General features: G+C 39.0%; 2 protein-coding genes across 2 annotated transcripts; both read right to left on the bottom strand.

Annotated features, from left to right (window-relative positions):
• Positions 1-574: 574 nt before the first annotated feature.
• On the bottom strand, positions 575-2,814 carry LOC129742267 (uncharacterized). The gene is made up of 2 exons (XM_055734142.1): positions 2,127-2,814; positions 575-588 (listed from the first exon to the last, which is right to left on the bottom strand). The coding sequence occupies exons 1-2, from the start codon at positions 2,812-2,814 to the stop codon at positions 575-577; spliced, it is 702 nt and encodes a 233-aa protein (XP_055590117.1).
• A 3,359-nt stretch (positions 2,815-6,173) lies between these two features.
• LOC129745983 (thyrostimulin alpha-2 subunit) lies at positions 6,174-24,115 on the bottom strand. The gene is made up of 2 exons (XM_055739398.1): positions 23,845-24,115; positions 6,174-6,953 (listed from the first exon to the last, which is right to left on the bottom strand). Exons 1-2 carry the CDS (start codon positions 23,936-23,938, stop codon positions 6,682-6,684), a joined length of 366 nt encoding a protein of 121 aa, XP_055595373.1. The 5' UTR covers positions 23,939-24,115; the 3' UTR covers positions 6,174-6,681.
• Positions 24,116-24,390: the final 275 nt, after the last annotated feature.

A 24,390-nucleotide genomic window follows, 5' to 3' on the forward strand; every position in this document is an offset into this window, starting at 1 on the left:
GATATTTTAGTTTACAGTTCTGAATTACATTCTGGTCCATGGGTTGAATTTGAATCACCGCAGTCACATTTGGAGGCATAAAAACAGTTATCAAACCATCATCGCTTTTCAGCTTATCATTCATATGATATGCTGAGCAATTATCCAGTAACAACACAGCTTTAGGAGGAATAGACATTTCGGCTGAAAATTTGCGTACTGCTGGTACGAAGTCCTGGAGGAACCAGTTTTTGAAAATCACTCAAGTCATCCAGGCATTTTTAGAGGCGAAATATGTGACGGGCACCTTAAAATTTTTGAAAGCTCTAGGATTTTTTGATTTTCCGATGATAACCATCTGTAACTTGTGGTCTCCGGTTGCATTACAATATGGCATAAAAGTTATTCGCTGTTTGTCAACTTTACGCCCTGCAGCATATATCTCGCTAGGACCAACAAGTGTTTCTGATGGAAGCATTTTAAAAAATAATCCAGATTCATCTGCGTTGTAAATCATTGGAGCTGTTAGCAGAAATGATGTTGCCTCAGTGGCCGGTTTTGATTTTGTTTTAAACAGAAGCTTTGAATCTAATCTTCAGTAATTTATAGCTAAAAGAAATAATTAGATCATTAGGATTAGAACCATTTAAGGTTACTTAAATTTCTGATAATAGCGATCGAAGCAAAGAAACGTAAAATCAATATTGTATGATAATTTGGTGTAAATTGGACCTATTACTAGTAATATGTCAAAAAAGGGAATATCTACTACCAAACCTCTACACTGTTTTATTGGGATGATATACGTTTTTTGTGGTAATTTATTAGATTAAAGCGGATTGAAATCATGTTTTCAAAATCTCCAGATTTTATCACTCTCCCCGATTTATCACTCTAAAATTCATCATGGGGGTGATAAAATCGGGTTTTCACTGTATCTGCTACCTTTCCCCTTCCTTTTGCCGTATAAAACTCCTGACCTGGAAGCTGCTTGTAGTCGGCTTTGACGTAGGTTTCGTCGTCCATTACCACGCAGTCAAACTACGTCAGCATCGTCGTGTACAGCCTCCGGGATCGCGCTCTGGCCGTCGTATTTTGTTTATCATCGCGATTCGGAGTCACTACCTTCTTGTAAGTCGATAGTCCGGCTCGTTTTTTGGCTCGATGCACGGTTGTAGACGATACATCCAGCTTTATTGCGGCATCTCGGAGAGAGAGGTTAGGGTTTCGCTTGAAACTACCGGCAACTCTCTTTGTCGTCTCAGCGGCTTCCGGTTTTCGATTTCCCCTCGATCCACACTTCCTGGTTGTCGACAAACGTTCCCCAAACACTTCAATTTCATTTGTAACGGTTGATTTGGCAACTTTTAGCGATTTTGCCAGCTTTGCGTGCGAGTAGCTCGGATTTTCGCAATGCGCGAGCAAAATTTTGATACACTGATCTTTTTTCTTGGACGGCATTTTGACAACTAAAGAGTGAATTCCAAAATCAAAATAGGAGCAACATTCTACACACACACCTTCAAAATGAGGGGTGTTCAGGTTTAAATGCAAAATTGAAAGAAATACGTCAAGTTGATATTGACCAAATTTTGACCGTATCACCCTTTATTCCGGCACCTTTCCTTATTCTAGCAATCGAAAAACCTTAAGCACTTTCTGAATTTCGAATAACATCCAGCACAATTTTGGCAGGATCGCCAATGTGAAGTCCCAGTAGTGGACGTGATGGAGATCGTCTCTAGATCAAGGCACAACTAACTCATCGATGAGAGAATACTAGACAAGTCCGTAGTTATACCAAAGATTGCAAGAATCGAAATGTAAAAAAAATTTGGATGCCACAAAGCACAGATTTCTCTCCGAAGCTCATGAAGATGATCTGGTCCATCACCGGAAGGCCATCGAATCGACATTTTTTATACAACGTGTATTGTTCAGAGAAAAAAACAAACGGTTTTTTTTTGTAATTTATTTACATGTTCTGGATCTGGTTTAAAAAGGCCAACAAGGACAATTTGTTTGAGTCAATTACAATTTCGTATAACATTGGATCAATATTTTGCTAGCAACTAACCCGATATTACGCTTAATATCCTCGAGAAAATTTGGCAAACATTTTTCTAAGGTTTCATAAACCGATCTACATCTGTTTTCGATCAATTTGGATTTATCCTCCTGGAGACAATTCTTCGACTCCTCAGAGATATACTTTCCATTTTCATCTTCATTAGAAATTTTCAGAATATCGAATCCGTTGACATCACTGTAAAGTTTAGTCTTTATCAAGAACGATCGGATCAACCTTTCAGTCAACACAAGCTGTTCAAATTTTCCTTCGCTATAGTCCTTCAGTACCTGTTCCGGAACTTGAAAAATTCGGAAAACCTCTCTAACGTATTGTTGTTCCTGTAAGTCTGATGCCGGAACAAACTGTGGTCCCCGCTGCATAGTACCGTAATTTTCGTACAAACATGTAAAATCCGCATAAGCTCGACCTTCGAAATCACCAGGACACAAACCGACCCGAGCTACCTGTCTGCAATTGTTGTACCTATCCTTGAAGCAGCTGTCTTCCGGATCCGGGTGGAAGTAATTTCCCACGACGTGCGGCAACGCCCCTTTCTCGTTGTTGCAAACCTTCAAAACGAGTCCGGAACAGTGGATCAGATCACTGAAACGCTCGGTTTTGGGATAAAGCGTGACATCGTCGAGGCTTCGTTCCGGGTGTTGTGCATACTTGGCACACTCGGCAATCGAACGGTCCAAGGATTTAAACTGGGAGGACTCGGCGTAACTTGCCAGCAGGCAGACACCGATCAAAAAGCTAAACATATCGCCGTATTCAAATGACCGAGTCACTGCCGAAACTTGAAGTGTGGCGCGTTTTATAACTTTTCTGGCACGTGCACGTAGACGATAGAATCAAAATATTATCGTCTGTAACGCATTACGCACGTGGGTTTTTGATAAAAAAAAAATTAGGAGCTACGCATGGTCTTGAACGACTGTTTTAACTGATGGCAATTTTTTTGGGTACTGCACTTGAGCGCTGTTTTAAAACTTTTATGTAATTGAACTTATGCGGTAAGGAAGGCTCAAGTTTACTTGGCGAGACGTTGGGTTATCTTGGATCATTAGATGAACAGAAAGTTTGTTGTCGTACCGAAGTAGGCGACTCAGATTTTGATCTGGATGTTCCTTAAGTCATATTTATGTATTAATTCGAATTTGAAGTTAGATAAGTCACCTTAGTTTGCTCAGACATTTGTTACTTAGAGTTACCTTATTGTCTCACATAGCAAGTTTCAGTAGCCCAATAATTTTTGCAGTGACAAAATGAAGCTAGCTAGGCAATAGAAGCAAAAAAAATTCCGCTTCAACATTTATTATATTCATTGGCATTTCTCATAACAGTTCAGAAACAGTATTTTTGTTTTTTTTTCCTATTTTAATTTTTATAAACTTTGATTCTATATTTTTAATCAAGATGTTTGCCCTTTTTTATGCTCTTGTCATCAGAACCTCAGAAAAAACTTTGAGAACAATTCTGGAAACAGAATATTTCTCCCCAAAATACAAACTGCCAACTTGTCCTTATGCTCGGAACAGGTTTCTGAAGAGTTCTGAAATAGTTTTCAAAGGACTAAAACTGTTTTTACAGTGGAACCTGGAGAGGGGAAAGTTCTAGCTAGGGACTCGACTTCTTTTCTCGCTTTAAGAGGTTTCTGACTTATCCAGGTTTTGTTTGTAAAGTTTCAGGGACAGACAGTCTTTTTTCAGAGGTATTGGTAATGCAAGAATGCCGCTGAAAGACCGAGCAGGTCAGTTATTGACCGATCGAACAGATCAGCTCAAACGATGGACTGAGCACTTCGAACAACTCTTCCGAGTCACGAATAGCGATGGCCAACAGAACCCGCAGCTCGAAGCGCCAACAGTAAGCCGCATAAATGGCGTCAACTCGGAAGCGCCTTCGCTGGCTGAAATAGAAGCGGCATTCAAAAACATGAAGTCCAACAAAGCACCTGGGATCGATTGCATCCCTGCTGAAATGCTGAAAGCCGACCCTACCCTGTCAGCACAAATGTTGCACCGTCTTTTCGCTGACATCTGGGATACTGCAACATTCCCGGCCGACTGGATGCAGGGTATCCTCGTAAAGGTCCCGAAGAAAGGAGACCTGACAGAGTGCGGTAACTGGCGAGGCATAACGTTGATCTGTACAACCCTTAAAGTACTCTGCAAAGTGATCCTAAACAGGATCCAGGAGTAAATCGACGCTACACTCCGACGGCAACAAGCTGGATTCCGATCCGGACGATCATGTGTGTCCTTTAACAATGGATCAACTGAACGACCTTGACCTGGCTAGCAATATTGTTTTGCTCGCCCAAACACAACCGGATATGCAGAGCAAACTCGACGACTTCACCGAAAGTTCCAAGGCAGCAGGTCTCAAAGTCAGTGTCGGAAAGACCAAGTCGATGGAGATCAACACAGGAAATCCCTCCAGTTTCATGGTAGCTGGGTAACAAGTTGAAAAAGTGGAGTGCTTCCAGTATCTTGGTAGCCAGATAACGCCTGATGGTGGTACCAGGAAAGACATCGAATCCCGGATCAGAAAGACCCGGCGCTAGAAATCGAGATTCGGGAACGTAAGTGGAGATGAATTGGGCACACGCTGCGAAAAGATGAAAACGAGATTTGCAGAGAGGTGCTTGATTGGAATCCAGAAGGACATCGAAGAAAAGGCAGACCCAGAAACTCGTGTTGGCGAAGCCTAGCCGCTGAAATCCGAACTGTCGACGACAATCTTGACTGGGACCAGGTGAAGACGCTGGCTCCGGATCGTCAACAGTGGAGGTTTTTTACCACGGCCCTATGCACCGGAGGATCGGCGCTGGATCATTAAGTAAGTAAGTAGTATTGGTACAAATTCTAAAACACGCGTTTTCTCACAACTGTAACGTAAATACGCCGGTCTTCTTCTTCAAAGTTCGTTAAAAGACTCATTAATTCTTTTCGAACTTCAAAACTCATGATTTTATTTTGATAGCAACCTGCATTCGTATTTTGAATGAGAGTCGCGTGTTTTAGAAGTTGTGCCATTAGACTGAGTCGGTTTGGTGGAACCGAGCCTAGTAATGGGTTTTGTGCCAATTTATAAATTCTTTAAAGGAAAAAAGAGACCGTAACTTCGTATCTTAGGCAATAAAGTTATTAGCTGTTGAAAAGGGGTTTGTCTTCTGGCATTGAAAAACAATCAATTAAACTGACATCACTGCTTGTTCCAATAGAGTTGTTTTTGACATTTCTTACGCACACTTGCAGAGCGTGTACAGATGAGACGGGACAATTAAAAAGACATACACCGTCTTAGCCGATTTAGGCTTTACAGACTGAATAAATGACGTGGACAACTTAAGATTAACAACATTTAAACACCCAGTACCGAGATGGGAATCGAACCCATGCCATCAGTGGACCAGCAATTACCGTCTTACCACGCTAACCACTCGACCACCGCGGACGTACAATTAACCTCAAAAACTCTCGGTACAAAAAACGGGCAGCCGATCGACACACATGGTCGTTTTTGAGGTTAATTGTCCCAAAACTGAAAAGTGTTGGTGAAACAACCTGCATAATATCACGGACACTATCAGCGGCAAACAGGACTATTGAGGTATTGCATGATTACTTTTCAAGGAAAACTTCGATAAGCACAAACAGTGATGTCAGTAGAATTGGTGAGAGTTGTCCAATGATAGAGCAGCAAATATTGTCGCTGGCAAAGGTATGCATGCGTTGAGAGCAAGAAATTGTGCTCTCTTGTATTCTTTCAGTATGTATGGCAATTCACAGATGTTTAAAACTTCCGCTGAGCTAAAACTGAAAACTAATTGAGACTTTTGCTCAAACATAGAGTTGTGACATCCTCTCGTTAAAACCAGTAACAATGAATTGGGACTTCTAACCTTACCCACTTATGAATTGAGTCTTCGCCTTATTAAAATAATGGGAATGCATAGAACGATAGTGTTAAAATCCCAGAGAAAAAGCCGTATGAAATTTTTTAAATGAATTGTGATATCTGTAATAGAGGAACAAGTTGATTAGGTTGTTCTAACTAATGTAATATGATTTAATTGTTGGTGATATTATTATCTTGAGAAATAAAAAAGACGCTGTTCATCGTATAAAAATAAATATATGAGAATTTTATTCATCATCTACCAGATAAACAGTGATAAATGGCTTGGCTAGTTTCATTACTCGCAAGGGATGACACTATAGATTTCTTACCTTTGCTAACGGCTATTTAGACATTATGTTTATAGCGATAGGACATGGTTCAGAGGTAAACTTTCATAGCATTTTCGGTTTTTACATATTTGGCGGTTTTGTTTTGTTTTTCTCAATCATCATGGGCAAATCAGTTCAGGCAAATATCTAGATCTGGTTACGCGACGGAAGTTCGTGAAACTCTCTAGCCAGGCACCCTTTAGCCCTTTTGTAAAGGAATAGAAGACACCTGAGCCAGGAAGTTGCAGGAACTACCTCGTGGTAAAGTTCGGGGCTCGTGGTCGCTTTTAGTCATGCATAACGAAATGGTCACGGTGCTGCGGATGATACAGGCTCTTCCTAAGAGCTCACATCCGCGGCCTCGCGACTATTGTCGGAATGCATGAGCATGGCTCAATCTTTTTTACAGTGGTAGCAGGAGCAGTTGGTGGCCGACTTGAAGGTCAGATGCCGAATTCCGGTGACGCATAGGACCTTCACCTTGACGTCCTCGGTGTCCATGATGTTGCAACACTGGCCAACGGAAGTCACCGGCTGATTCGGCTTGTGGACGCCCACGGCAAATGGCGCCGAGGGAACGGCAAACGATTCGCAGAAACCCCGGCAGGCATTGGTGGTTATCGAAAATTCAACGCAGTCCGGGATGCTGATTTTGCGGGTGTGGCCTGCGAGGGACAATCAGATCAGATAATTGTAGGCATATTAAAAAACAAAATTGAAATTATAGAACTGTAAATGAACCTAGTTCAGCTATATCATCTAGTAGATTACACAGATTAACAACATTTGTGGTGCCAATACTTGAATAACTGATTCTGGTAAGCTTCTTACAAAATTAAACCACTTTTTAAATCAATTTTTTAAATCAAGTTTCAGACATAGTCTAGTTAATCTAGTTCTGAACCTGGTATAAGATTTCGGTGTGTTGGCATGCAGTTCTGAGTCAAGATTGTTACTGTTGAATAACCTTACTCAATCATCAACATTTGAATAAGAATCCAAAATTTTGAATGTAGAATAGAACACCTTGCTATGTTTGATTGATTGATTGAAGTGCGTTTATTTGGGAGGGTGCCGTGCGCCAAGCGATTAAGCACCCTTACCTCGCTATGTTTGAATAACTCGAGAATCGATCAAATGGAATCAAATTTGGTACGGTAGTGTATTTGGTTACGAGAAATGTTCCTGAAACGGTACCCCTCTCTCATTTCAATGAGTAAATAGGAAGCGGAGAGAGGAGCTTCCATAGAATATTTCGCACAATTCGAAAAATCATCAAGCATTGGCGGGGATAGGGAAGAATGACCCTGGTTGTTAAACTCCCTTGAAAAAAAAAAAAAAATCAAGCATTGGTTTCGTACTTGTCATGCGAGGTTATACAGGTAAGAATAATATTTAAAAATGGTTTGAGACTCCTCCCTCTTTCCAGTGTGGATATAGAAAAGAGGGAGGGCCCATACAATTTTGCAAAATTCGAGAACTAATCAAGCAAATTGAACCAAATTTGACATAGGTGGTTATTAGGGTACGAGAAATGTTTCTTAGATTATTTGGGACTCCACTCTCTTCTATTGGGGAGATACAAAGGGGGAGAGGGGGTCTTCCATATAATTTAATGCGTTAATCGATAATTAATCATGCAAATGAATCATAATTTCACATAGGAAGGTATAAGCACTGATCACACTGACATGACACTTAGAACAAAAATTCAACCATTTTCTGTCTAATTTTTTGTTGTCAGATTTTGCAGGTTCGCAATACCGACGGCAGGTGGCTAACCTGAAAAATTTGATAAAAAATGCCCTGTAGGAAAAATGGTCCTGTTTAGCCCGATTTTATCGTGAAATTGCGTGTTTTATTTTTAAAGTTGGGTGGCATTTCCTAACTGGGATAGCATTTATTCAAATCGATCGATGCGCACTCTGGAATCGACATTGCGTACTGTTGGAAAAATTATCCAGAAAACGAAATCGATTGTCCAGTTAGTATGGTCAGTGGTATAAGGCTACGAGTCAAGTTTCTACGATGTTTGAGTCCCATTTGTTCTTCCACTGGGGAATACGAAGGGAAGAATGGGCCTCCCTTTTATGCATTACTCGAGAACTAATCGAACAAAAAATCAAATTTATCATGGCAGTATATTCGAGAACGAGAAATGTTTTTTTTATGTTTCGAGACCCCTCCATCTCTTCAACGGGAAGAGAAGAAGGTTCAGGGAGGTTTTCATACGATATTTTTGGATCAATCGAGAACTTACTTTTCAAGTAAAATAGCAGCGGGTATTTGACAAGATTTTTTTTCTATGATTGTTTAAGGCTTCTTCCTCCTTTCACTGATTCGATAAGAAGGGGGAAGAGGAGCTCCCAGACAATTTGTTTTCATAAATCGAGTGCTAATCTTGCAGATGGTAACAAATTGGATAGAGTAGTTAAAAATAAAAAAAAAATGTTTTCAAGACGATTTGGTTCCTCTCACGGGAATACGTTTGTTTTGATAAATTCAAGAGCTCATCAAATGACTTTAAACAAAATTACAGGGGAGAGTGTAAGGGCACAAGAAATGATTTGTATTCCAATAATAATTTGACCCAAAAGACAAAAAATAATAATTTGATGTGCATTGTAGAGATATCGAAAGTTTATTCACAGTCAAATTATTTTCACACAATTTATTGATTTTTAGAAGGTGTAGCAAAGCACACTGAGTCAGCTAGTTGAAAAATAAAAATGATAAAAAACACAATTTTTGAAGACATTTTTAAATATTATATTTATAAGGGTAGTGTAGTATTGGATAGGATGAATAGGAACAGTTTTTTTATAGTATTTTCTTCCAGCTCAGATTAAAATTTTAAAAAGATTAGGATATTTAAAACGAAATAAACCCATTCAATTAATTTTCCATCAATAAATACACTTTTTCAATGATTCTGGAAACAATATTTCGAACATTTTTATTTGTCTCATCGAGTAGGGGAGATGAGGGCATAATGAGCACCCAGGGCATAATGCGCACTCCTTGTTTCTACATAAGTACGTATTTTCTTAAACAAATTTTCATAAGGACTTGTTTCGTACTTCCCATAGTATTAATTTTTCACCAAAAAAGAAATATCCTTTTCATTTTTACAGAAATATTAAATAAAAACCAGCTAAGTTCTCAAGTGACGAAAATATTATAATTTTTGAGCACCACCAAATAAGCTTTTATGACCTTTAAATCATCTTGATCTGAAATGTACGCACTGTAACATGATCTACACATTGTTTTTAAATTTTTTAGCATCATAAAATTTTTGATTTTTCACTTTAATCAATTTTAAAATACTTTTTTACTTTAATTTGTTCACTAGAGGCGAACAGAGCACTATCAATGAAGGCATAATGAGCATTTTCTTCCGGGCGAATTCAACTCGATGAAGTCAACTGAATAATAGAGCTACAGCTTGACTCGTTTCTCTGTCGATTTTGCCTATTGGTAAGATGTCGGAGAGGTTATCAGTAGACTCGAGTTCGATTCCTGTTCGAGGGGATTTTTTTTTGCACATACCATTCATGATTGATTTTTTTATTGTTACATTATACGGCTAATAGCATCAAAGCATCATCCGTCAAACAAAACACCAGAAACATAATGTATGAGCATGTGTTAATTCTTTGAATTCTACAAACAGACCTAGATTATTTTTTAATTGCTTTGTTTGATGAATCTACGCCTCACCGTTTAGTGCAATCATGATCATGAATGATAAATGAAAAAAAAATACCTCGACCAGGAATCGAACTCGAGCCTACTGATTACATCTCCGACACCTTATAAATAGGCCAAATCGTCAGACGATGCAAGTCAAGCTGTAGCTCTATTAATCAGTTGACTTCATCGAGTTGAATTTGCTGCTAGAATCCCCGGCAGAAAACGCTCATTATGCCTTCATTAATGGTGCTCATACTGCCTCGGGGGGTTTCTCATTATGCCTCTACAGTGACTGGTTTTCAGCTTTCGGCAAAAATTTTAAAATGCATTTTTAAACGTTTTTATCTACTTTTTCAAGATTCATCCAATTAGGCAATAGAATATTTGAGTGTCTGAACACGAAACAATGATGTAATTCACATATTACAGCTGTTCTCTATGGTTAAATAAGCGTTTTCCTTAAGGTGGCCATTATGCCCCTATCTCCCCTACCTTTAAGGAACAGTGTTATGATATGACGAAGTGATGATGCAAGTAAAAAAAATCAAATTTTGCACAGTGCAAAGAATATAAGAACTAATTTTGAATAACTTGAGGCGCTGATTCCAAAAACGCAATTATGTGTGGTAGGTAGTGCTCGGAATACTTGCAACAGAAAAGAAATAATATGTTAAATTAACTTCTTCTTGTTTGTTTCAGAAAGTCGCGGCTAAACCGTTCACAGTAAATATAAATATAAATATGTATTGAAACAATCTGTGCAATCGCTTTAATGAGTAAAATACATTCGAAATTAGTTACTGATCTATGACATTTTGAAATTATCCAATTGAGAAAGGTAGGGTTTTAATGACTAAAGATTAAAGGTAAAATATCTATCATGAACATAGGAAGCAAACAACGAATGATTTATTGCAGTGTATAAGGGAACGTCATCGTTATTGGCAATGATTTGAGTATTATCGAGAATAATTATGTATGTGTCACATCACAAGAGAGAAAATAGGATCGTATGAATGGACTGAGCGAGTGTTCCGTTAGGGTGTTAAGGAGTTCCGAGTCAATGTGGTAAATGCGGAGGTGAGGATGAACTCAAATGTTCCCGAGTAAGAACAAAATCTTACAAAATCTGGCAGATGACGTAGGTTGTTATGTAAAACTTACGCGAGTATGTATGAATGCTGTATGAAATGTTATCTTACGTGAGTCTTCTTGATCTGCACCACCTGGTTATCTAGACAGGTTGGCACCGAGTATTGTTGAAATTACTCGTGATTTTGGAACAAGTGTGTGTGAGAGCGATTTGAAAGATGGGTTCGTGGGAGATCTGGGTGATGAGCATGAGCATGTCATTCTGTATTCGAAATTGGAAGATAGTGGTTCAGCGTTTACGGGAGTCGCAAATGGAAAGCCGAAAGAAAGGACCTCGACGAGGTTACCACAATGGCGTAGGCGCTCCCAAAGGGTAAGTTCTGATGACGCTTGATCTTAACATCGTCGCAATGGGCTACGGCTGGCTTGGCTACGATAGAACGCTGCTTAGACATCTTGTGTTTTAATATTGAGGGCAAGAATTTCTCTGGCAATAAAATATCCAATATGGAGGTCGAAAATTGCTTTATAATAAAATTTACGAATATCAGTTATATTTTGATAGCAGCTTGTTCATTTGAAGAGGATTTTAAATATTTAAAAGTGAGGAGGGTTGACTTATTTTGAAGCGGGTTGGTTGAGGCTTGCTACAGCCAGGCGCTACCAAACAAAATGGCGGGCTTTGAAACAAAGAGGCAGTTCTGCACATGCATTTTTGCCATATATTCGACACTGTTTTGCAGTAATGGTGGTAATTGGAAATGACAAAGAGAAAGGGGTTCTAGGGTGCCACTATTTTGTGTCGATGAAGGGTGCATATTCGCAAGGAGTGAATTTACATTTTTTTTTTTCCGCGAAGTGGATGGTGTGCATCAACATCGAGCATCAGGCATGCTCGTCACAAGATGGTGGGGTTTCGGTTGGTTTGTTTTCAGCTGTAGTGGTGAAGATCAGAGTACCCGTCGTGCTCATAACGAAGTGTTAACACGTGAAGTCTTTGTGGTGATTTTTTCCGTGTGAAATTACGTCCGCGAGTGCCGCAAACGGGAAAACCGTAACAACGAAAGTCGGTTAAGTTTTGCATAAAATCTATCGGTGCATTATGACGGGAATACACTCGAGAAGGGTGCATTTCAACCTTCTCTTCCCACAAGTGAGCCGGAGAGCATAAGCAACCAATCGGAACCGAGCATCTATCATGCTCACATGAAGATAGTGAGTTTCGGTTATTGCGTCTACATGTAGTGGTGGGATGATGACCAGTACCCGCCGCTGCTCGGAGGAAAATCTAAGGGATTGAATTTTGGGTTGAATTTTATTCCGGAAAATTACGTTCGCGTGTGCTACAAAACAAGACATCTGGCAAACAAGCGCTGGAAACTTGTTAAAAAAATTGGTTACGATTCACAAAATCAATGAGGAATGGCGATCAAGTAAACATCGAGCAACTATCAGGCTCGCACTATCTTAGTTTTGCCTATTTCGTCTTCTGTAGTGGTGAAAATGATGGTTAGTACCCGTCGCTGCTTGGAAAGAGTTCATTACGTGAGATTTTGGGGTTGAATTTTATTTCGGAATATTACGTCCGCGAGTGCTACCAAATTGGAAGTTGGTTACGATTTACGAATTCAATTAGTGCATTTCGATCATCCCCCTACATGCGAGCCAGTGAGGACGGGCGACCAAACCAACATCAGCCTAACAGGCTCGCTCAATTTGGTGAGTATTCTTTGGGGGCATTAGTAAAGAGGAGTGTATCAGTTGTGTGCGTAACAAAATATTAACACGCGAACCACCAACCAAGACGGGGTTTTTATTGGTAAAATTATGTCCGCGAGTGCCGCATACAAAATAACAACCAATTAAACGGAAAAACCGTAACAAAGAAAGTCAGTTAAGATTTACAAAATCTATCGTAGCATTATGATACAAATACATTGAAAAGGGTGTGTTTTTAACCTTCTCATCCCAAGATAGTGAGTTTTTGGATATTTTGTATCTACAGGTGGTGGTGAAGATGATGCTCAGTACCCCGCTGCTTGAAAGAAAATCTGGTCATGTGAAGTTTTAGGGTTGAATTTTTATTGCGGAAAATTAAGTTAGCTACAATTTACGAAACTTATCAGTGCATTTTGACCGTCTTCACCCCACAGGTGAGCCGGTGAGAACGGGCGACCATCCAACACCGTGCCTCTATCAGGCTCGCTCAAGATAGTGAGGTTTTGATTGGTTCGTCTTCTGGTGTAGTGGGGAAGAGTAGAGTATCCGTCGTCCTAATATCGGGATTTGAATACGCGGAGTTTTTTTTTTTTTTTTTCTTTGCTTGTCCGCAATGGGACGGCTAAGACCAATATGGTCCAACTCGCCATACGCGGAGTTTGGGCGATTATGTTTCATTGTGAAATTTCTTCCTACGCGCTCCTTTAAATCAAAATAAGTAACAAGCAAACCGGAAGACAACGAGACCAGAAGTTGGTAAAGATTTACAGAAATCAATCTTGCATTATGGTGTGAGTACATATGCGAAGGGTGAATGTAGGACCATCTTATCTCACGAGTGGGCCAGTGAGTACAGGTGACCAATTGGAATCGAGCTTCTATCAAGCTCACACAAGATCGAGAATTTTAGGTAATTCGTATTCACATGTATTGGTGAAAGGAGGCTTGTGGAAGAATTTTGTGTCGTCCGCGAGTGGTACAAAACAAACAACTAGCACATCTAATCTAAACTAATCTAAACAACGAATCGGAAAACTGTGACTTGAAAGTTAGTTACGGTCTGCTAAATTGGATTTTATTTAGTTAAATTACTTCCGCGAGTGCAACAATACAAAGCCAAATTTTATCGAACCTATCGGACAAGAGTGTACCAGGTGAATTTTACAAAAAAAAAATCGCTCTGAAATCCTAGTAAGATCAAAAAGTGTCATATCATTGAGTTTCGTAGGCATTAAGACGTTTGCCTCTTTACATTTCCGAACATGTTAAAACCATACAAATGGCTTATGTAGAACGTTTTTCTCGTAAGAAATCGAAATATTTCAATGGTGTTTTCTTTTGCTTTATGCGTTAAATCAGCAGTTCTAATTTATGTTGTGGTGATATACTGGATCGTTTATCATATTTCAAACAAAATCGTAGCAAACAGTGCATTTTAAACCCCCTCCAGTACGCAACTTAGCTGTGTGCTCTATACGATCAATCGGCACCAAGCTTCTATCATGCGCGCATATGATGGTATATTCCAAGGTGGACAATAGTGGTAGTGATAGTATGAGCGGGTCCAATTTGGTGCAGAGAAGTGAAATTATTTGATGACATCTTAATGTATGTGGTGGGCACATCGCTCTTTAGAGTTTTGCATTCGTAGTGGAGATATTGAGTTCTCTTGTATTGAAAATGCACCGTTCGAATACCGGTTGCAAGAATACCGTTTGATGGTAACAACCACAATTAAAGGAGAAGTAAAAGTCAAGAACAAAAGTTGTCAATTGGGGTAAGAACATAATATGTTGTCAGCAGCTGAGCGTAAGTGCAGCTGATGAAATGGTGTGAATGTTGCGATAGATGAAGAAGTCCCACTTAAATTAAGGTAAGTTTGGATATGCTAGAACTTTGTGTTTCATACATTGCTTTAGTTTAATTTTGAACTACAAAAATATATACGAGAACTCATACATAAGAAATGTTGCGGTTGGTGTTCAAAGTTATGAATACTGATCCTTTAACCGACAAGGTATATCAGATGCGATTAAAAAAAAAAAAGCAACAGAACTACGACACTATTGCCAATTGCGGGTGTGTCAAAATATAACCATAATACATTGGGCAAAGTAATGCTTTAAGGAAGATGAATAAGACAAAAAGGGAAATATTCAACTTAATTATCCATTTACGGCGTTCAAATAACTTGCTGCTAGTACTGGTTGCTGGCAGGTTTAAACGAATGACAAATCTATAGGAGCGGAAATTTAAATTCTCGAGTGCTGTTTAATTAATTCGTCAATTGAATCTTTATTTCACTAGCGTAATTTACCGTGGAACAACGATACGGATAATCTATACGTCGAGTTAACAGAATTCTAACATGGTGGTAGGAAACATTCGAAATAACCAATGAAACACATTCACTTACGAAATAGGAGGTTGCGATTAGTCGCCCCGACAGAAAGAAAAGGAAAAGTGAATTAGATTATACTCGAAATATCAATAATTTGAAAAAAAAAATCATTTTTTTGGTTTTAATTTTGAAATTTTCATAGTATCACTAATATTTCAAGGCGATCTATGAAAAAAGAACTTCTTAAAGGCTGAGGAATCAGTCGTTTGCTAAACGAACGATAATTTGACGTATTAGTTGATATCAATAGTCATATGTTTGGTATATTCAACTTAATATACATATTCTAGTATATTAATTACAATTGCCTCCAATACAAGGGGGGAACCAAATATTGTTTTGTCATATACAAAACTTTTATTGTTAATCAGCTTATATTGAGCCTAGTTAACGAACTTGAGGTAGAAATTATTCATGATCATTGACAATTTACTAAATTTGGTGAAAAAAGCTAAATAAAATTATACGAAAGATAGATCTAGCTAAATTTAGTAAAACTAAATAAAGACTAATAAAAGAAAATAGACGTGTTACTGTTACACAGGATTATTATAAATCACGATGAAACATCAAAAGATTGCTGGCAACGGAACATATCGAGTTCGATTCGTGCGACAGGTCATGAATTGAATGATTGGAAGATTGATAAGTTCGGTAAATTCACGAACAGAATAACTCGATCAAGATGAATGAATAAGTACTAGACCAACTCCAATCAAAAGACAACTTGCGACAGGCCAAGTTCAATTCAATTCATGCGACAGGTCATGAATCGAATAAAGATTGAATAGATAAAATTTGAGTACAGGGTTCAATAACAAACAAAAGATAACTTGCGACAGGTCAAGTTCAATGAATTCGTGCGACAGGCCACGAACTTAAAAAAAGAAAAAAGGTTGAATAAATAATAATTTGCGCTAGATAGTTTACGTTCAAAAGACAACTTGCGACAGGTCAAGTTCAATTCGACTCATGCGACAGGTCATGAATCGAATCACTATGAATTGAGCAATTATTTCGTTTAAAGTTGGGACAATTGAACAGGTAAAACTGTTTCGTGCGGCAGGTCACGAAACGTATAAGTATTGAATGAATGAAATTGGATTTCACATAACAAGAAGCGAACCCTTGGCAGGTAAAGTGCAAATTGATCGGAGTAACAGACACATGAGTGAAAACATAGTAGAGTAACTAAGGCGCTTAATTATATGACGATTTGAAAAATAATTAAATGAACAAAGGGTTAGTAAATAGGTGATTAAGAATTCAACGAGGGTTTGGAAATACTGTTGTGATGTTTAGCAGCATTCATATCGTTTAGCAGAAAACAAGCCTACCCATTCAAATTATACATTACCAAATTTTGCAAGTTGAAGTATAATAAAAATGTTTTACTGATATTTGGGTACATCTTCATTTAGGTGCACTTCGACCCCAAGGAAAACAAAACTGAAGATGAAAGTTATGGCAAAAAAGTTGGCTCGAGAAAAGTCGCGGTTGGCGGATTTGACTACTAAGGTGCAAAGACTGGAGGTAGAGAACGCAACATTGAAGAATCAGACAAAGTTTGGAGATCATGATTTTGAAACCTGCCAAATTGAATCCGAGGGTAGTGAAGTTTTTGCATCTAACACTCAACAGGCTAGACCAAGTTATAAACCGAATGAATCTCGTTTAACGTCCTCCGTCAACCAATTAGCCATATCGTCTATTTTGATTCCTGAATGCAAACCTTTGGCCAGTGATACCGAAATCCACAGGCATACCTTTGAAGCCTGGATCGAGCTTTTGAATAACTATTTGGATCTTGCTGGAATTATTGACGAACCCACTAAGTTTACGATTTTCAAAGTGAAGGCTGGCAGTCAGTTGCTTCAGATCTTTAAAAACACCAGCTCTTCAACTGGGGATCCTGCCTTTTTCCGTTCTCTAATGCTGTTCATCGATTAACCCTATATTTCGGCTCTACATCGGGTGTTATGCTCAATCGACGAACGCTAGCTTCGATAGTCCAAGGCGTTGAGGAATCAGACTTAACATTTATCAATCGTGTAGCAGCCACTGCCCGACTGTGTAATTACGAAGACCGCGAATTTGCTGAGATAGTTGGGACTGTAGCTGAACGTGCCGTTCATAAAGAGGTTAGAGTAGCCGCATTCAAAATGATGGGTCGCCAAGGGACATTCACACAACTGGTTGATAAAATCAGAGAAATTGAAGCAAACCGAATTAACGAGAAGTGTTTTGAACTTAAGCATAGAAAACAAGAACCACTAGTCCTAGCACCCGTCGAAGCCAACATGGTAACCCAGGCAAATGCGTCAACCGGCGACTTTCGTCGAAGACCTATTCAAGAGTACATAAGCTATGATCGCCAAGGCGATCCGAGATCATCGAGACCGCAAAACAAACCGTACAGAAACAACGATTGGCGTAATTACCGTGAGGGATTCCAATTTAACAGAAGACCATACCAGCAGTCCGCCTATAAAGCCAGAGACATTTACGACACAAACAGAGGAAGGTCCAATACTCGCAGAGACGGCAGATTCCGGTCCCCTGCGAAATTCACCACGAACCGAGGAGACTATCAACCTAGTGGTAAACGACCCAAATCTGAGGATTATTATGAACAGCAACAAGGCAATCAATCCATCGACAATCAAGCAAGGTGCAAAGGATGTGGAAGCGTTTTCCATCACTACAAAGACTGTAGTTCTTGGGAACTGACGTGCTACGGTTGTAACAAAGTTGGACACATCAGAAGGGTGTGCCCGAACGCAGACTCCGGAATTAAGGGACATCCACCGCGTCCGTTGGAAACAAGAGAGGTTCCATCTGAGGTTAAGACAAATGATAACAGTTCGGATGACCGAGTAAGTGATTCAACCGAGAATTAATTTGTTTATATTTTAAAGCTTGTTGAAGTGAATTTTTCGTCATTTCTTTATTAAAAACGGAAATTGTTGAAGTGGATGTTTATTTCCCATTCTGTTAAATTTGTTCATTTTTGGTCACATAAAACTGATGTTCTGAAGAATTGAAATAAATCTTGATATAATACTAAAATAAATACTAGAGCGTTTATGTTTTTTCATTATTCACGACATAATTCCTAATTAGGCTCCGTCTTACATTGGCAGATTATGATCGGACAGCAGATTTGCGATACGGATGGTGATCCTTTCATACTAGCTGTCTTCAATAAGGGTGTCAGCGATGGAATTTTATCAGCTACAGTGGCTGGAATGCCTTGTTCTTTCCTAATAGATTCGGGGGCTCAAGTGAACACCTTCACGTTTGATCTATTTGAAAATTTGAAAAACGATACCAGATACAAGAGCGGCATGATCAATTTGAAATTCGGAACGGACACGCCATTAAAAGGGTACGCTTCTAAACAAGAGATTAATGTTGTTGCTACCTTCGAAGCGCTTCTATATGTGAGTTCGGATCGGCCTGTATTGCTCGAAAAATTTTACGTGGTGAAAGAGATCAAGGCACTTTTAGGGAGAACGACTGCGCTGAGATACTCGGTATTAATGATAGGCACAATGGTTCCAATAAGCGTTGATGCATCTCACACCGATCTTAAGGAAGTTAATAGTATTGATCAGATTGACAAGAAAATTTTTCCAAAATTCAACATACCACCGGTAAAACTAAGCTTCAGGAATCCAAAAGCACCCTGCCGTAACATCTTCACAAATATTCCCCAAGCTCTGAAGCAAACAGTCCAAAGCAGGCTTAACCAACTAGTAGAAGCTGGAATAATAGAACCAGTTACTAACAACATGGTCATGACCTTTTGTTCTTCCATGTTAGTGGTGCCAAAAGGAAAACAAGACATTAGACTCGTGATAGATTTACGGGGTCCAAACAAGTTTATCGATCGTACACCGTTCGCTATGCCGACATTGGAATCTATCCTAGCGAATTTGAACGGAGCAACCTGGTTTTCCACCATCGATCTGACCAACGCTTACTTTCACATAGAGCTGGATCAAGATTCAAGGCATCTCACAAATTTCTTCACAGAATTTGGAATATACAGATACGTGAGGTTGCCCTTTGGGTTGTGTAACGCTCCGGACCTGTTCCAGGAAATCCTTCAAAGGAAAATATTGGGCGGATGTAAAGGAACCCATAACTATCTGGACGATATAATTGTGTTCGGTAGCAGTAAAGTCGAGCATGATGCAAATTTGGAAGAAGTTCTTTCCCGCCTTAAACAACATAATGTGAACTTAAATCTGGCAAAATGTGCATTCCGGAAGCAGTCCGTAAACTTCTTGGGCTTCACAATAACGGCAGAGGGATGGAAGGTGTCTGATGAAAAACTTAAAGCAATCGAGGGATTTCGTCGCCCTAGGACTTGTGGCGAAGTGAAAAGCTTTCTAGGCTTGGTCACGTTCATGGATAAATTCATCCAAAATCGAGCGGACTTGACTCGAAGTTTGAGAGCATTGGCGAACTCTAACTCCTTTTATTGGAAGGACGACGAGGAAAAAGAGTTTGTTTACCTGCAAAACAGCGCGTTGAAGACGATCAGAATGCTTGGATATTATAGCATTACAGATCCTATAGAACTATTTGTGGACGCCAGCCCGATAGGCCTCGGTGCTGTACTTGTCCAATTTAATAATAAAAATATGCCACGCGTTATTTCGTGCGCATCGAAATCTTTGACACCCGCCGAACAAAGGTATCCGCAGACGCAGAAGGAGGCATTGGCGGTAGTCTGGGGAGTCGAGCGCTTCAGCTTCTATTTACTCGGCAGATCTTTTGTCGTACGAACAGATGCTGAGGCAAATGAGTTCATTTACAACAGCAATTTTAGACTGGGTAGAAGAGCTTTGACTAGAGCTGAAACTTGGTCGCTGAGGCTTATGATTTGAGAATCGAAAGGGTTAAGGGTGAGAAAAATGTGGCGGATGCCCTCTCACGCCTCATTGAGAATACTAAGGAGGCGATCCCATTTGACGAAGACAACGACAATCATTTCCTTTTCTCTGTGGACGCGGGGATAATGAGCATAACTTGGGAAGAAATTGAACGAGCTTCTGAGTCTGATACTGAGCTGCAGTCGCTACAAAGGTCTTTAGATTCCAATAAATGGCCGAAAGAGCTGCGTAAGTTCGAGGCTCAGCGTAACAACATCTACAGAGTCGGAGCTCTGCTGTTCAAAGGAGATCGATCTATTCTTCCCGCTGAACTACGAGTAAAAGTTTTGAAATATGCGCATGGGGGACATGTTGGAGAATCAGCTATGAAAAGAATCATGCGAGAGTTCTTCTGGTGGCCGGGTATGTCCGTAGATACCACCGACTTCGTGAAATCCTGCGAAACTTGCGCTATTCTGGCCAGAAAGAACCCACCATTACCCTTGTCTTCCCGAGTTCTACCTGATGGTCCTTGGGAAGTAGTCCAGATTGATTTTCTCTCAATCCCAGGTTGTGGGACAGGAGAGTTCCTGATTGTGATCGACACTTATTCTCGGTACTTATCAGTAGTAGAAATGAGGCAAAAGGACGCTGAAAAAACCAACGTGGCGTTATGCGAGATCTTTAAACTCTGGGGATGTCCATTGATAATGCAGAGTGACAACGGCCCCCCGTTTCAAAGTGACTGGTTCATCAACTTTTGGGAGAATAGAGGTGTCAAAGTTAGGAAAGCAATCCCGCTTTGTCCACAGACAAACGGTAGCGTCGAGAGGCAGAACCAAGGGCTGATTAAAGCAGTAGCAGCGGCGAGAATAGACGGCGTTAATTGGAGGAGAGCGTTGCAAGAATACGTCCACAAACGTAATACACTAGTCCCACATTCACGGCTTGGAGTGACGCCCTTCGAGTTGATGGTGGGATGGAGATATCGGGGATCGTTTCCATGCCTCTGGAACCAAAACGACAAGGGAAGTTTAGATCGCGAGGAAATTAAGGAAAAGGATGCGGAAGCTAAATTGGTCAGCAAAAAAATACGCGGATCATGTAAGAGGAGCAAAAGAAACGGAATTAACAGTAGGCGACACTGTTCTTTTAGCACAAACGAAGAAATCAAAAACAGATCCGACTTTTTCGTCAGAAAAGTTTAAGATTGTAGCAAGGCAGGGTTCTAAGTTTGTAGTGGCTAGCCAGTCGGGTGTTCAATACGCTCGGGCCATTAAGGATATCCGCAAAGCTCCCCTACATTCAGGACCTTGGGACGAAACACTTGGCGGCGAGAAAGATCCAGATTTTCCAGAAACTTCGACGGATAGTGTTAACCCAGACTTAACACCACTCCATAATACGTCAACGGATTTGTCATTTGGGTATAAAGCGAGGACCAGTGAGTTAGCTGTTAATCCAGAAGATGATACCGCTCCATGCAGCTTGCAACTATCACAACTTCCGGATCCGGGTTTTTCTTCGTCAAGACTTCGACCTCGTGAATTGGTAAGAAGACCAGCCAGATTTGATGAAAATTACGTTTTATCGATCTTCACTTAGAGTACAGGCGAAGGCGAATGTGGTAGGTAGTGCTCGGAATACTTGCAACAGAAAAGAAATAATATGTTAAATTAACTTCTTCTTGTTTGTTTCAGAAAGTCGCGGCTAAACCGTTCACAGTAAATATAAATATAAATATGTATTGAAACAATCTGTGCAATCGCTTTAATGAGTAAAATACATTCGAAATTAGTTACTGATCTATGACATTTTGAAATTATCCAATTGAGAAAGGTAGGGTTTTAATGACTAAAGATTAAAGGTAAAATATCTATCATGAACATAGGAAGCAAACAACGAATGATTTATTGCAGTGTATAAGGGAACGTCATCGTTATTGGCAATGATTTGAGTATTATCGAGAATAATTATGTATGTGTCACATCACAAGAGAGAAAATAGGATCGTATGAATGGACTGAGCGAGTGTTCCGTTAGGGTGTTAAGGAGTTCCGAGTCAATGTGGTAAATGCGGAGGTGAGGATGAACTCAAATGTTCCCGAGTAAGAACAAAATCTTACAAAATCTGGCAGATGACGTAGGTTGTTATGTAAAACTTACGCGAGTATGTATGAATGCTGTATGAAATGTTATCTTACGTGAGTCTTCTTGATCTGCACCACCTGGTTATCTAGACAGGTTGGCACCGAGTATTGTTGAAATTACTCGTGATTTTGGAACAAGTGTGTGTGAGAGCGATTTGAAAGATGGGTTCGTGGGAGATCTGGGTGATGAGCATGAGCATGTCATTCTGTATTCGAAATTGGAAGATAGTGGTTCAGCGTTTACGGAAGTCGCAAATGGAAAGCCGAAAGAAAGGACCTCGACGAGGTTACCACATTATGTAGTTGTTTTCTATCAGCTTTTGTTTTTGAGATAACTTTTTGAAATAGATAAAAATTCATTGAATAAATATGTGCACTTTTTGACAAAAATATTAGGACGTTACAAAGATTAAAAAAAAGTGTTTCAATTTACTAATAAAATTTCCCGAAGACCGCGAGTAATTTTTACTTCTGAGAAAAAGTTTCTTGAAATTTTCTGAAGTACGTGAATTTTGAAGTCATTTTAAAGAAAATTTTAACCAATAACTCAAAGATTTTCTTTAATGATTCCAGAAATATTTGTAACATCATCTATTACTATTTCTTAGCATTGTAGAATTTAATTATTTCAAAGCATTGTACTTTGAAACTAAATTCTCTAAGTAAAATGTCTTTCCTTGATTGAATGAAGGATAATAAAAAGATTCATCAGCTGTTTTTAGTTTCATGTACATAGGTTTGTTAACTCTTCAGTTATCAAGGCTCGATTTTTTTCTCAAAACTGACATTAACACACGCAATATCACCAAAACTAAAGGTGATAGACAAAATCTGACCAATGATTTCAGGAGTCCTGAATCAGGACGCATAAATATTCTAAAATCAATAGTTTAAAAAAGAGACTAGAATACTTCCCTTCTAAATTTAAATGTACCTACTGTCTAATTCCATATTATATTGTTAAATCAGACTTAAATTCATTATTCAAATTGAGAATTCAGAATTGAAAATCAGAAATCATATTCAGATTTCAGATGTCAGATTAAGTTTTCAGATAAAGATTTCATGTTCAAAAATTAAATTCATTTTTAGAATTCATATTTTCGATTCAGATTAAGATTTTAGATTCAGATTGCAAACGCATAATGCAGATTTCTATGAAGAGGTAAATCACCGTATTCTATATGTTTGTTACTTAATTTATCAAACATCACTTTTCACCGATTAGCCCGATAAATTAAGTTACGAATGCAGATTTCACAATTTAGATTCTCATTTCAGATTTAGATTTCAGTTTCCGATTTCAGATTCAGATTTCAGATTCAGATTCAGAATTCAGAATTCTGACTCAGATTCAAAATTCAGATTAAGAATTCAGATTCAGATGCAAAATTCAGATTCAGAATTCAGATTCTTAATTTAGATTCAGAATTCAGATTCAGAATTCAGATTTAAAATTCAGATCCAGAATTTAGATTCAGAAGTGAGATTTAGAAGTCAAATTCAGAATTCAGATTCCGATTCCAGATTCAGGTTGAAATTTCAGATTCAGATTTCAGATCCGAAAGTGAGTTTCTTTGATTTTCAAAAACTTTTACGATACTTTTTGTTCATACCGACTTTATGACATCCTGGCTTTTGCCAATTTTCCTTGGCGTAAACTACTGCAACTGTCACCAAGCACAGAGCTATCAAATAATGCTGCTGCATTTTGATATTTTTTTAAATTTACACTAAAATCACGCAAAATAGACAAAATCACTTAATAATAGCTGCCAAAATTCACAGCCACGGAAAAACAAACGCTTCTTGATTAGTTTGCTGGGCCAAGCATGGTTTGGATTTTTTTTTAAAGAAGCCCTCTGGAAAATGACTCCGTTACGAGATCAAAATGATAACTGGTTGATTGTCCAAATTCAACTACTATTTTATAAGGACCTTCCGAAAGTCATGCGCATTTGTGTTTACCTTCGAAGTACTTCCGAAGATTCCCGAGATAATGTGGACAGAAGAAAGCTCAGATTAATTTTAATCGCTGCAAATCTCATTTCCATTGCTAAGTATCAGCAGATCTAGTGGCAAAACACTATTTTTGGAGATTGTCTACGGTCGTTTTGGAAAAGTTATAAAAATAACCTTCGTCAGTTTTAGGAATTTAAGAC

Source organism: Uranotaenia lowii, chromosome 2, assembly GCF_029784155.1.
Source record: "Uranotaenia lowii strain MFRU-FL chromosome 2, ASM2978415v1, whole genome shotgun sequence".
In the NCBI taxonomy this organism is placed as follows: Eukaryota; Metazoa; Arthropoda; class Insecta; order Diptera; family Culicidae; genus Uranotaenia; species Uranotaenia lowii.